This window comes from Callorhinchus milii, unplaced genomic scaffold, assembly GCF_018977255.1.
Source record: "Callorhinchus milii isolate IMCB2004 unplaced genomic scaffold, IMCB_Cmil_1.0 Scaffold15, whole genome shotgun sequence".
NCBI classification, from domain to species: Eukaryota; Metazoa; Chordata; class Chondrichthyes; order Chimaeriformes; family Callorhinchidae; genus Callorhinchus; species Callorhinchus milii.
The window spans coordinates 5883448-5899215 of NW_024704756.1; the positions used below are offsets into that span (position 1 = coordinate 5883448).

The 15768-nt window shown below is 36.6% G+C and overlaps 1 protein-coding gene across 5 annotated transcripts in view; it reads right to left on the minus strand.

The window, feature by feature from the left end:
- Window positions 1-8044: 8044 nt before the first annotated feature.
- diaph2 (diaphanous-related formin 2) overlaps window positions 8045-15768 on the minus strand; it is a 275153-nt gene continuing 267429 nt past the window's right edge. For all 5 annotated transcript variants that reach the window (XM_042340670.1, XM_007891859.2, XM_007891858.2 and 2 more), the window contains one exon: window positions 8045-9174. In XM_042340670.1, the coding sequence (XP_042196604.1) occupies window positions 9110-9174 (65 nt within the window). In that variant the 3' untranslated portion in view covers window positions 8045-9109. The remainder of the gene's footprint in view (window positions 9175-15768) is intronic.

Sequence of the window (15768 nt, forward strand, 5' to 3'; positions counted from 1 at the left end):
ACCGGGAGCGAGCGGTCAGGTGGATGGCATTAGCCCATAGGCTGGGGCAGCCAACCCAACAGGACCATGGTGGTCCCTGATGCGAGCCCCGGGGGAGGGGGGGGGGGCGCAGAGGTTTTTTTTGGGGGGGGTATTTTACATTCTGGAGTTTATCACAAGGACATTGTGAATTAAGAAATATTTTTCAGTCTGTACATTTCTCCAAAAGATTTTCCTAGAGTGAACGGGGTTGCAAACACTCTCTACCAGAATTTAAGCAGTCGTTGGAAAGACAGATCAACCATCAAAGGATAAAGATACGAGCCATTCTGAAGTAAATCTTTTTTTCTCTCGCAAGGGATCTCGCAATGGGAAGAACATCATAACAGCTGAGATATAACTGTGGGTAACTTCAAACTGTGATGACAAGGCTGATGGATGTACGGCTACCCAAACAGTGGCAATCACCTTTTCAGTGTTCTACCAAAAATAAATGGCATTTCAGCACAATTATTAATACTAAAAGGTTACACTTTAGGCGTACTTGTCACAAATAAAAAAAAGCTCCAATCTTTCCATCAAACATCTTTAACTGGTGTGAAAATTAAGAATCTCACTTGATTGATGGAAGATGTCAAATTTTGTTACATTTTTCAGAATGTTGCTTTTAGTGTTTCAATGCTATTTATATATCCAGGCAAGTGTCACAGGGAGATGCAATGAAACTGATTACTAACACGTGTGTCCATTTATGCTGAAGCTTTGTTGTTACAACACTTGATCACAAAGAGTCGTCAATTTCAGAGTGAAAATACCTGACATATATAGATGGGGTTTGTGGATGTCATAGATGAACAGAAATAAAATGCACGTTCAATTGTCAGAGAAGGCAGGCATGAAACGCAAGCCAAAATGTTAATGGTTCAATTTTGATCACAAAAAATGCTAATAATATCTTATGTAAATTCAATGGAAGAGAATGTTATCTTAGCAAAAGTATACTGGATATTTTGAAACCATCAACCCTGAATAAGAAAAGATAGTTCTGTTTTAACAGTTATGTTTGAGAGGGCTATAGTTAATTAATTTAATTTAATTCTCCCAGCTTCCCCTGGTCTCACTAGCTTACTCAAGTGCAAGCCTCAATACTGTATTAGCTGCATTTGTGTGTGGGGACACGAAGGAGAGGTCAGGAATCTTCCACACGGCAGCAGACAGAGCTATAATTGTTCCTGACATGGAAATGTGTCAAAATGTTTAATTCAGCTTTGTCAGCTATTCCCACTATTAGTGTGCACAGCTCAAACCTCAGAACTCCGCACCTTCTTCATTAGCAGTCTCTCAGATTTGGTGCCTTTGAAAATGGATTCAACTTATTTATTGGGTATTTTTGTCAGTTCCATACTTCTGACCCCACACACGGAATCATAGAATTTTACAGCACAGAATGAGGCCATTCGGTCCATTGTGCCTGTTCCGGCTCTTTGACAGAGCTACCAACTAGTGCCACTCCCCCGCTCTTACCCTATTAGCCTCTGGTTCTTTTGTCAATTATCTTAAATCTGTATCCTCTGTTTACTGACCCATCCACCAGAGGAGTTTCTCCCTATCTACTCTATCAAAACTCCCATAATTTTGAACACCTCTATTAAATCTCAACTTTCTCTGCTCCGAGGAGAATAATCCCAGTCTCTCTCGGCTCTCCACATAATTGCAGACTCTCATCCCTGGTGTCATTCTTGTAAAACTCCTCTGCATTCTCTCCAAGGTCGACATCCTTCCTAAAGTGTGGTGCCCAGAATTGTGCACAATGCTCCAGCCGAGGCCTAACCAATGATTTGTAAAGGTTCAACAGACTTTCCTTGCTTTTATACTCTATGCCTCTATTCATAACTGCAGTTCCTAAATAATAATAATAATAATAATCCTTGCATTTGATATAGCGCTTTTCACGTCGGGAGGACGTCCCAAAGCGCTTCACAGAACACACTGTAAAGTGAATTGACTGTATATTTGTGGGCGAACGCGGCAGCCAATTGCGCACAGCAATGTCCCACAAACAGTCATAGATTGAAACTGACCAATTTATTATTGTTTTGTTTTGGGGGGATTATTATTAGGCTCTGTGTGGAGTAAGGAAACTTGCCCAAGGTTTCGCCCTCTGCCTGGAATTGAACTCAGGTCTCTCACTTGCAAAGCGAGTGCTCTAACCACTGAGCTATAGGACTCCACTTTTTTTAAAGCAAAAAATCTCAATGTTGCTGTTGCAAGACCTGTAGGGCGCACGGTAATTGTAGGTAATCTTACAGCCCGTTAACGAGAACCTATAGGATATACGTGGCACTATAAGAAGATTTGATACTGTAGGAAAGATTAAAAGTGAGAATGATGATTTCCTGTGTAGGTGGTAATGGGTCAGAAGTATGGCATTGATAATAATACTAGATAAATACATTGAGGTTACCTCCAAATAGGTGAGGATGTCTGAGGTTTGAACTATGCACAATAAAAATGGATACAGCTGAAAAAGAACAAAAGATTTTGACAAATTTTAATGTCATTAGAGATGAGGAATTTCAAGGCACTCAGATAAAATAAACAACAGCAAAATCAACAACCTACAATTATTGGTAGAAGGCTGAAATGAATGAATGTTTTGAGACAATTATCTATTAATAGCAAATTGCAGAGGAATCCAAGCTGACAAGTGCCACAAATACAATAAATCAAGTCACAGCACAATGCAAACCACTGTTTACCAGAAGCAATGCTTACCAGTTTCAACGATATTTGACAATGGACCTCACTGTGATAGCAAGCAATAGAAGCTTACTGAGGAATATCACATATAAACCTTTAAGTTGGAATGTCTCAACAGAAATTTTAAGCAGTTACCCAGTGCCAACCAGGGCCACTTGCTCAATTACATAAATCAAAAACATTACCAATATAAGGGGTGGTGAATAAAGCTAAAATAGAAAGGGTGTTTCAATAGGTCGTTCTGTTTGCCAGTACAAAATAAAGGAGATTCTGTAAGAATCAGATCATAAAATGTAGAAATCAGTTATATTGAAAGAACACGTAGCACCAATATCCTACATAGAAGGAATATTTATAAAGAAATGAGCAGAAGATAATTTTTCTCTGACTTGAGTCTTCATCCAACACACAGCCCTAAAGGGAACATAACTAGATCGAACTGTACAGGAAATGACATAGCAAACAAACCTAAAAAAATCCACAATCTGGCATCAAGGGGTGTGGTGAAAGATAAAATGCATCTGCATTTTTAGGTTCAAATAATTATGACATTGTGATTCTAGTAGAATACATTGATTTGCAAACAATATGTAATGTTAGTCTGACAGAGGTGAGTGAGAATCGACTGGATACAAGTAGTATTACAAGCACAATATTGTACTGGAACCATCACGATAAAATAAGATGCTAAGTGAAAGCAGATGGAGTCTCACTGCCTGCGAATATTACAGGCACCAAGTGGAGTTTTGATGCTTTCCCGCAGGGAACAGAAAGGAGAAAACAGCAGCAGTTTGGTCATTCTGTGGAATATTAGCCCACATTCCCCACATCTCAATTGGCCATGTATAGGGAAGAGATTGGTTGCTCATGTTATAAGACAGGGAATTATGCAAGCCACAATTGATATACAAATGGAAGGAAATGCATTAAAAATTAAGACCTTGTCCCTCACTTCATCTACTACCATATGCAATTATTTTTGTACAATTCAACTAAAATACAAACACTCAATTTTTTTTAACATATACGAAGTTGCATTTCCCTCAAAAATAAAAATGATTTTAATATACAGCTTTCATCAAAATGAAGAGCAACTTTCAAAAAGGAAAACGACTTGTTTCTGTCGACTAAATTTTTTTTTGTAGCTATTGCATTCACTGCTGGTTGCTTTGAAGTAATCCTGAGGGAAATAGGATGGTTAGACGAGATAGATGAATTGTCTGTTCCTGTCTGATTTGTTTTTATTATTTCAATTGTTGCTACATTTAAATTAATTGCACTTGTGCACCCTTACTGCTGCTTGCAAATTCAGTGATCCACCCTCCTCCCCTTCCCCCTCCACCCTCAGTTGGGTTCCCAATCCCGACTGTGGGAAGTGTTTTGAGATGCCCTCTCAACATGAAAGATGCAGTATAAATGTAAATGGTTGTTCTGTGGCTGTTACCCACTCACTGTATGATCAGCCTGGAAGTTCGCTTGATTTATTGGGTTCACACCAGACCTCACAATAGGTTAGCATTTTGTGTGTAACAAACTACTGTGTTTCTAGTCTTTCCTAAGTACCTTTGCCTTTCACTGGAAGTGTGAAGTATATGCTGATTAATCTTAAGTTTCAGCACTTCCAGGTTTACAACGATGAACCTATATCACCTCTAGTTCCCATTTTTAAAAGAAAATCTTTTTTTTAAAAAAGCAAAGTCTTGTTATAAACGGATTACAGATTTTTGAAATTGGTAATACGGATCTCTAACGTACTAATTAACATAAGCTTTAAACTGTAATTAGCACCGTGAGTAGATTTTGCAAAATGTCATAGTATAATTAAAATTTTAAACAAGGTGTACAATACAACATTTTCTTACAGAATATAACTTGACAGATATTCTAAAAAGTAACATTCCAAATTAAGTACTGTGTTATAATGATACGGTCACCATATCTCAGCTCAGCAGAACAAGAGTTACAATTCTTCTATTTTGCAAACCTGACATTTTGCATTAAGATTATATTAATTCATACACAGGTTTTTTCAAACTTGTTTAAATAAGATCTTCAGAACAAAAATGAGAAGTACAAAATCAGTTAGCATCTCTTTACTAACCAAGCAAATCATGCCAGTCTGCCGAGGGCAGATTCACATTCAAACTAATCTTACATGGTGAAATGCATTTTATTAGTGCATTATCTATACAGGGCATTAATCCATCATCTATGTTCAATTTAATGAACAAAGTGACATTGTTGTATGTATATCAGTGATCTGCAACATTACTTCCAATTTTTGCAGATAAATCCAGATGAAAACTGCAATAAGAGGTAATAAAGATTATTTTTTTTATTTGTTTTATGCATTAAATTCTACTTTTCAAATTTGTTTTTGACAACAGAATTGTCAGGATACATTAAAGAAAAACATAATCTGTAGATAATATCCTATATCTTGATAACCGTTAATGTGTCCTTAGTATTTCATGATGGCAATATATAATTAAATTCCACATCACAGGTTTATTTTTAACTATAAAATAAGGATTCTATGAAGTATTCCTTAGTTTGAAATCAGGGTGCTCCAAACATATGCCATTCTAGGTACATTTGCCCAGCAAGCTTCTTCTGGTTGATATCAACCCATAACACATGCAAATCTTAGAACCAGTATCAAACCACTGTAATCTAAAGATGACTGGTCTCCATACCAATTAATCCCTCCAATCTACCAGATGACTTATCAAAGGTGTAAAATCTAAATCTGGTCTTGTAAAAAAAATCCAATTGAAAATAATCTTGCAGATTCAAAACAGTAAATTTGCTTTCAAAATACAACCATAAATATTATTATAATGAACATTTGCAAATGATTATTGCATAATTGCAGATGCAAAATCAAGCTTGGTGAATATCCAAAACATATTTCCACATAAGGAAACACTTTGAGTATAACTGTAGGTAAGACATTTCTGGAGCAGGAAAAATCATGAGCACTTGTGCCCCATTTTGCATCTATAGATGTGTAAAGAATCAATGTCCACCTGATGGGAAGTTAGCAGAGTTCCCACGTTTTGATGGGGACACGTTGATGGTTTCTGGAGAGGAACCTGCAATTCAAAGTGCAAGAGGAATGAGCTACAAGTGACCATTCCACAAGCTAGGGCTCTTCAGACTTGAAAGAAGACATCTCAAACCTGTTTATATTGATAATATTTATATTTATATTTATAGATTTTAAATGGGACCCAGAAAGTGAACCCAAGACACTACTTTTAGACACATAAGATAACTGAGGGTGATGAGAATCCAGTGCTCTCACTGCTGGAAGTTGTGCTTGAAGTAAAAAGCATCTGTGTTTAAAATGAAACTTGATAGTAACATGAGGGAGAAGGGAATAGAGTGGTACAGAGCGGGTTATGTGGAGCATAAACACTAGCGTGGACTAGTTGGGCTAAATGGACTATGTGATTCTATGCAATTTTAAAAAAATATTTGAAGAGCTAACTTAACGCAATGAATTTTCTGACAAGCCTAAAGAATATGAAGTAATGTAGTTGCCTTCTGACCAGGGGTTGATGGGTTGGAATCCAAGAGCTGGCCTGATTTGAAAAATATTGTCGTGTCTGAATGCATGAATGCATTCCTTCTTGATCAGTAATGGAGTGGACCTGATGGCATCATCGAGAGCTTCATGGCCCTGATCATCAAAGCTGGAGTAAGATCAATACCCAGGACTGGTCTGTAAAGGCATAAAAATAAACAGACTTCATTTTTCTCTCATATTATTACCTGGTGTTTCACTTGGAAGGCATATTGTCACAGTGGTTAGAGATGTAATTATGTTACAAAGGTCAATGGTGTCAGATCCTGGAGACTGCTAGAAAATTGCTCCACAAATTTCAATTTAGTTTACGGATAGCATTTCTAAGACATGTATTATCTACATTCGCAATGTTCCACAGACCTTCCTATGTGTTGTACTTTTTTTGCTCCCATCAGCGCTTTGGGACGTCCTCTTGATGTGAAAAACGCTATAAAAATGTAATTTTTTATGCTTTGTATCCTGAGCTGCTGTTGCCGTATACCTCCCAGACATTGTCATCGGGTGCAATTTTCATATTGTTTTTACCGTCAAGTGATGGTACAGGTGACGGATGCTTAGCTCCTGCCTGTTACTGCTGCCTGTCTAACTCTGAGAGAATAACCTCCGACCCCCATCCTTGCTTGATCCTGTGGATATTTGCACAATGCATACTGAACTTCTGTGATAGGTTGCTTATTTGAGGAAACTTACTTACCATTGTACATTCTGTCAGCGCCATTTGTTCAGCTGTCTCTCGAGTTGAAAACTCTCAAAGGCATAATTTCCTTCTGGCATTCAGGAATAAATTGTGCACGTCCTTCCTTCTTAAACAGAAGCACACACATAATGCAAACATGGGGTAATAGTTTCTACAGCTAGGAGTGCAGCAACTGATGAAATAATAATAATAATAATGTCATATTTCTCCTTCTGCCACAGAAACATTACATCTGTATTGATAGTCTTGAAATGAAAATGGGAAGGGGGAATACAACAGCAACATCATATCTAGAGGCGTTAGTCAGTTACTCAAAAGATTTATCCGATCAAGTAAAAATAACATGGACAATTTCAAGGTATTTGTAATCATCATGAAAATCTAGAGACTGACTTTTGTAACTTTCATAAACCTACTACCTGCTCCTCTCAGATTCCTTTCACGGTTTGATTCAAGTCACATTGTGCAAGTTTATCCTGTGAAACCTTTTGCGACATCTCAATGATATGATAAGGTGCTATATCAATTTACTTTTCTGTTGTCCATGTGCTGTACTGCATATCCCTAATTGCCCATACAAAAAAAGAAGATGTACTTGATTACATACAGATTACAATGAAAACACAAATGAACTGAGTTTTCAGCACAGTGGTTTTTCTTTCCCACGTGGGAAAAAGGGCCAAGAGTGAAAGAGTTAAACATCACCCTTCGATAACATATATGGTAGGAAGTAGACAAGTCTCGGGCATAATTAGAATATGAATTGAAAACTTCCATCAACAATAGAACATGTCTGGCCCAATGCTGAGAACAAAAGTAGCAGCAACGTAAGAGAAAGGGGTCAGGCAGAAAGAATGGGAACATTCAGGATGACTACAAGATGAAGATTTGTTCTGATAGACTGAGATAATTTGTTTTCACAGCACTGAAATTCACTTGTAATTTTAAAAAGAACTCTGAATTGAGAAGAAAGCAGGTGTTATATGTGAAGTAGTGTATTACAAGTGACAACGATCCACGATAATATGGATTTTATTTCAGACATTAAAGGCATTGTGCTGATATACATTCTCTTATTTTCTTTCATATACTATAAGTAACTCTGTTACATATATGCAAATTCATTTACATCCCACTTCATTTTACTATTTGGGAATACGGCTGGTTCACTCGCAGTAAATTTTTATCATTTAATGTGGTCATTACCTAACACTTAAAGTGGTTAACTAAACTTTAATAGTTCATTACTCTGATAATTTAATGGCATATCTCAATTAAGTGTTGAGGTGTGCACCCATAATTTTTTTTATATAAAAATGTTTAAATACAAAGCAGTTTAAGACACAATTGTTTAAATCTTGATTTCCGTGATACAACCATGATACAATGCTATTTCGCAACACCTGCAAATACTATGCAAGCTCTCATATTCAGACAACATATTTTGTACGTGATGCAAGAAATCATATAATTGTGTAACTTAACAGATGTCAGTCTTTGTTATAACCAGCGGGCAAATATTTTTCCTGAAAGATATGCATCTAAAGTACATAAAAGTGCAATTAGAAAATATTTCCCCTCCCAAAAATACTTCATTTTGGGAAAAAAATGAATAAAGCGCCCCCCTCCTGCCCCCCCACCCTCCCACTGAAAATAAAACAGGAGGCTTCTTTTCAACAATTAATATACCAGGTTCAGCCTTTGGTATTTTTCTTCAAAAAAGAGTTACTTTAAGTTTACTTGAGAACAGCTGACTGCCATAAAACAGAAAAAAATCTAAGGAACACCAAATTGGGTGAATTTTATTGTAATACTGTATAAAACGTTCCTCGATTCATCACTATCCTCGACTATATCGTTTAGTAATACTATATAAAAAACTTTTTTATATACGTGTCAGCAGAGGCAGTTAATTTCAACACAGTCCACAAATGATCCCCCATGATTCCTGGGTGGGTCAGTCCCTTTAGATCTTCTTTATTCCAGCTCTTACAATTCACTGCACACTCTTAGGCCGTTTTGATGCCTTAGGTCTTTTTTAAAAAAAAAGCAATCTTCAAATCTTCTTTGGCACCGTGAGATCATGCAAATGGCATATTTCCATTGTGACGGGACCGTGACCTCTCCAAGTTAACGCGTCTGTTTTCTGAGAGAAAGAGAAACAAAATAGGTGAGTGAGTTAGGCTGCAATTCTTTCATAAAGTCTACAATACGCAAAACAAAAGTTGAAACTGAAATTGGATATCTCAATACAAATACCAACGTGTACATTTTGCTTCCTAAACACCGGTCAAGGACTTTGAAATCTTTAAGAAATTGCTTTTCAGATCATGTGAGCAAGGTGATAAAAGCATAAGAAAGAGGCACAGACATACAGTATTCCCTTGGACATTTATACAGCAGAAATTCTGAGTAAAATTGTCCACACATTCAGAATCTATCTAGGTGAATGTGAAGTGCACTTCGGATACCTTTGGGCATTGAATCACAGAGTGGTGAAAATGCACAGTGCCTGTTAAAAGCAAAGGCAGCTGAGCAACAGAGAATGAAATGGTAAAAATGCAAGGTAAGGTTTACTGGCTCTCTTTCATGTAGAATGCACAACATTTCACCATGTCGTCAGTAACCCATTAACATTAACTATTTCATTGCAAGTTATATTGGGTATTGAATATTGTACAGTGATTTATGCTTAGGGAGTTGATGTCAACATTTCTCCAGGCGACAAAAATAATCGATATTGTGTTGTATTGCCTGGAGTCAAGGAGTGAAAGCATCATTGTAACAAATACATCATTTTTGTAAGCAAAGACTAAATATTTTAGAACTAATTCACCAAGATTATGGTAGTTCTATTATACCCCACTGAATTATAGTGATACAACTGTAAACGGATATAACAGCAGCTATAAAAATAAAAAAATGCCAGAAATCTAAAATGATAAAGCAGGAAAGACTGGAAACTCACAGCAGGTCAATCAGCATCTGAAAAATAAAGATTGTTTAACGCTTCAAGAGCGAACCCTTCATCAGTTTTCTTTCAGATGCAGATTAACCTACTATGAATTTCCAGCATTCTCCTTTTTTATTTATGATATAGACACTTCTCAATGGAATGCTCTGATATACGACCTCTGATATGAAGTGCATTATTTAGGGCTTTGAGTTGTAATAAAAAAAATGAAACACCCTCTCAAAAAAATTCCACTTGCTATGCTCTTTGTATGTCAGTGGCATAGTGAAACCTGACCCCAGGTCAACAAATACCATGCACAAATCAGGAGTCCTGATGTCCTTAGGTATTTCTCCCCAAAGGAACAGAGAGAGCACAGCTGAGTGAAAGGGGCCATTTGTTTTTAACTTTGCTCCTCAATGAGTTCATGCACTAAAGAAAAATAAACGGCTGCTGAAAATAGCCAAGTGAATTTTAGGATTCTAAATTGCTAAACAAAAAATTATTAAATTCAAAACGAGACCAAAAAATTAAATAAAAGGGACTTGGGGAAAAAATAAACTGGTTGCATTCACCCATCTTCAACTAGAGTATGTCAGCCAGGTTCAGTGGTTAGCGTGCATCCCACCTATACATGGAAATTCTGGAGATAGATTGTGGGAATGAAATAAATACTCTCTCTGGAGGGACGCAATTTCTTTCAGGTGAGTTGGGGAGAAATTTAAGATGAAAAAGAGAGAAAAAAACTAAACTATATAATATATTCCATGATAGATGTACCTGCTTACAGACAATGTTAGAAACAATATTTAACGGCTTTACTGAAATTCGTTAACATTTAAGTGGTTAAGATAATTTTGTAAAATGTTTATGCAATCAATAGAACTTGCTTTGTCATCTTTTTAACAAAGGAAAGAAAAAAATCACTTGGGGTGAAACTGATGTTTAACCAAATATATAAATGAGAACCAGTATTGATATAGAAGTCTGCAAAAGAAATGAGTGGGGAACTGTGGAAGGCACAAACAGGCAGAATAATGAGAAAGTTATAAAAGTCTTCTTTGCGAGTTAATTGGTACTCTCACAATTTTACCAATCAGTAAAATGTTTACACAGCATTTTATTATTATTATTATTTTATTATTATTATTATTATTAATATTATGTAACCAAAGTTTAAAAANTGAATTATGTACATGATGAAAGTGCGATTAATCTTCATCATATGTGTGATAATAACAATTTAGCACACAGCCTGTGCACCCACGCATGTTGAATAAGATCTGAAAAAGGACAAATCAAGTAAAAACAACAAAGTGTCTGACATTCACTCTTGGTTTACAGTGAAAGAGAGACTTGCAAAAATCCTGCAGAGTAAAACACACTTCATGCTAAGAACTGATCAAACACAAGTGTGGGATTGTAATGGTGCAGGTGATTCTGAAACCTCAAAGCTGAAATACACATTTTCATTTTTCTGCAAAAAATATTCTAAATGCATTTAACCCCGAAATAAAGAATCTCCAAAGAAGATGGAGCAAGGTTAGTCCAGTTTCCTATATCATTTTTTTAAAATTGGTGCTTTGTGGATAATAATATAATTCTTGCATGTGATATAGCGCTTTTCACATCTTCTAGACGTCTCAAAGCGCTTCACAGAATAGACTGTAAAGTGAATTGACTATATTTGTGGGCGAAACACGGCAGCCAATTGCGCACAGCAGTGTCCCACAAACAGTCGTGGATTGAAGTGACCAATTTTTTTTTTGTCAATGTGGATCATTCTGAAGACTGATCACTGTTAAAATATAGTGTTTTTAATTTCAGTGAATTAAATTTTATTGTGGTTCAATTAGTTTGGTGTTGAGAGATACCCTTTTGAAGATATCTTTCTCCCTTGCTGCTTGGGTGTCCCTGGGCCAGCTGCTCTGAAATGAATTGCTGGGAGTTGAAGGAAAGCAGGCTGGGACCAATTCCCTATTTCTCTCTCTCAGTGGGCAAGCACCTGGCCTCCAGTGAGCGGGGTGAAGATCAGGACAGTGTGTATGGAGTTATGCAACAAATTCATTGTGCACGTAACACATCAGAGCTGCAACACACTGTGATACATATTAATCCTCAACTTCAACTGCAATTAATTTTCCTATCATATCCACAAACGAGACAACCCAAGTCAGAAAATATTTCCTAATTCACTCTGGTATTCAGATTTTTTCAGGATATTATTTGGAGCAATTTTCATCTTTTTCCTATCCCCAAAAATCTTACCTCTTTACTCTGCAGAACCAGGAAACAATTTATTTCCCTTTATTGAGGCAGATTTCACTTCATTAACTGGTGGTTCACATAAGAATGAAGATGTTATTTCTCAAGGAACATCTTAGTTTGCTGTTCTTTTTCCATTTGAAAATTATTGAGACAGCTGGCGATTTCCATTAAAAACAGTGATGTATACTGGTTAAGATTTAAGTTCTTAAAACAAAATTTAGAGTACATTGGCTATTCATGTTCTATAACAGTTGTTTCTGCTGAATAGCACTGTTCTCTAAATTTGTCTCATGTCGTGACAGTGAGAACTGGAAGGATGAAGGAAGATATGTTGGATCATTGGGCTAAAGGCATTAGAAACATTAGAAGTAGGAGAGGATGATCTAAAAACAAAATCACAGGGAGGACTAGAGACAGAATCATAGAGAGGACAGAGATTTGAGGCAGAACAATAGGGAAAATCAGAAAGGATCAAAGGTAAATAAAAACCATGATGAGGAAATAATGAGTGGTACTATTTTTTTCTGTTGAACATTTCCTACAAATCTTGATACAAAGCTGCCATTCTTAACCCTGAGATAGCACCATCACACGATACATTATTGATCCACCATTATTTTTTCTGGGAAATAAAGTTTGTTTCAGTTATGATCATTCTTAAAAAACCAAAGCTGCCAATGAGAATCGTGCCACAACATATCTGAAATAATCTATCAATAGACATTTCTTCCCATCAAATAAATATTGTGTAAATCGAGTTTTTTTTCATTTGTTTTTTGAAAGCTTTTTATCTTCTTGTTCCTATGACACCAACCATCTTCCCCCAGGCAGGATAGATGGATAGTGTGGAATATGGATTTTTCAATAACCAATATCAATGCCACTGGAACTGGTCAAAATCATTCAAGCAGAACAGGCCAGCCAATGCCATTTTCTTTATTCATCCAAATTCTCAGTCTAACGATATAGATTCCAAACAGAGGACACTCACAATTTGAAAAAAGATTGCCCCAATGTGGCTCCAGCATTATCATGTGCACGGACTTGCTTAATTCAACACACCTGTTGGTTTAAACCATAATCCATAACTTTGCAGTATTTCATTGTTAAAAACATTAATTGTCATAACCACCATGCATTTTTGACCAAAATACTAGAGACATATCATAAATGGTAAAGCTGCCATTCTTAACTCTGAGACCGGATTTGAACCATACTGAAACTAGGTCATATAAAAACCATAAAATCCCTTGTGCATTGTTTCACTGTCTTAGAATATTTTCTAGATGTCCAGAATATTTCTTTGTTCAGCCTGGACGAAGGATTAAAAGTGGGACACAAATACAGACCTAGACAAATAACTCACAAAATTATAGGATGGAGAGGAAGGTGCAAGAACTGTTTGATAAGATTTTCCACTGAGAGCTGTGAACTTGACTTTCTGAGTGTAAAGATGCTCTCTTATTCATGGAGACAAATGTAAATTTGGAAACGTCCAGTGACTAAAAGCAATGACTGTAGGTCTAAGTGTTTTTAAACATTATTTTGATAAAATGTCTGTTGAATTCATTCTTCCACCATCTGTACAGAAAGTTAGGAAAAGCAATAGCTAGAAAATCTTGATTGCAGAGTCTTGCTTCTCTCTACTGAAAAGTCAATTTCTCTTCCAGCAGAGGAATCTCTGATTTCAAAGTGGAGAGTGGAGCAGCCAAATCTATCTGGTCTCAGACTGACAACTTCACTGTTGAAATGGATGGGTTGTGAGCATAGCGTTTGGACGAATGGATGATCAACATTTTCAAGGTCAAAAGGAAGCTCTTTGTGTGATGTATTTATATTAAATAATTCTATTGCTATCCTGTATGAGTAAAATTGAATATTTTTCACAAAATGTAGATTAAATAAGAAAGTGTCCAATAACCATGTAACTATAATAATAATAATCCTTGCATTTGATATAGCGCTTTTCACGTCCGGAGGACGTCCCAAAGCGCTTCACAGAACACACTGTAAAGTGAATTGACTGTATATTTGTGGGAGAACGCGGCAGCCAATTGCGCACAGCAATGTCCCACAAACAGTCGTGGATTGAAAATGACCAATTTATTATTGTTTGGGGTTTTGGAGGGATTATTATTAGGCGTTTCATGAGCACAATGCAATGCAATGAAGCAAACTACAGTAAACCTCACGTAAGTAGTATCAGTTGGGACCACACATTTAATACGACTTATGCGAAGTATGAGTTATGTCATACTTGCATAGAATATAAACTCTTGAATGGTACTTGGGCAGCTGTACCATTTAGGCGATTATACAATTTATACAGATCAGACTTATGCGAGTTTTACAGTACTGCTGATGAGACATTGAGTTTTGAGTAGATGTTCCAGTGATTAAGATTACAAACAGTCTAGGAGAAAGTATTTTACACCATTTCAAGAATTATCTAAGAGTATTTTAGTACAAGTTTGGTTTTCAATGTTCTCTCCTTTTGTCCCTGGGGCATTGACTCATGCTGGAGTATGGCTCAACAGGCACCAGAACTCCTCTGGTGCCTTATCCAAGTGATCATGTTCCTGTGTAAATCATGCAGCAACTTCCACAAAGCTATGTCCATTGATTATGGAAGATCACACCCTAAATCACTTCTGATTGTGCCAGATGTATAAAACACATGTTTGTTTCCGAGCAGCGCCAACTGAATAGTAACTAGAAGAAGGAACTGCTTTGTTGAATTTTATCCTTTCATAGTTCAAGATTTACTGGTGTAGAACCTTTACTATGGCACCAGTTGTGATCAGGTAGTTTAGCACAGAGCAGACAGACGTGCTTTCTTCCTGATCTGTGTGCCTCTGCAGCACACTGCAAAGTGCATTTATCCATTTAAGCCTTAAAGGAATCATCTACAAAATTCTTAAAATCTAAACACCTATGGGGAGTGGAACAGAACTGAATTAAGTTGGCGAAATCCACAAAAACGGACTTACCCTGGACTCTCATTCATACAAATTTGTGAATTAAAATAACCATGCTGACAATGCAAGCAGGCTCTTAGACAGAGACTCAGGCTCAGACACATTAAACTGGATTTTCTTGTAAAGGGAGAGCATTGCATGTAGCTAACTCTACCCCCACACTGTTCCTTTCCTCACTTCAATGCATGGAATTTAAATGCATTAACATCTGTGTAGTTATCTTTAGTCTGTGTTATTCTGTCACAACCAACTGTAATATCCTGCACACAATCTGAATAACACAGTGAGAACTCTGCATTGCAGCTAATCTGCGCTGTACCTGACCAAAATGTCAATTGTTAGGTAACAAATTGAAAATTTTTCCTTAAACCAGCAGATCCCCCTCAATTTCAGTAAAAACATAGACAGAATGCAACAGAATTTGTTACACTTTTAGGTCTCACCACGATGTAATATACGAATCCTTTCAATCCCAATATGTAAAATCAGGAGGATTCTGATTCTTCCACAACTAGATCTTCCAGTTGACATAAATCATAGT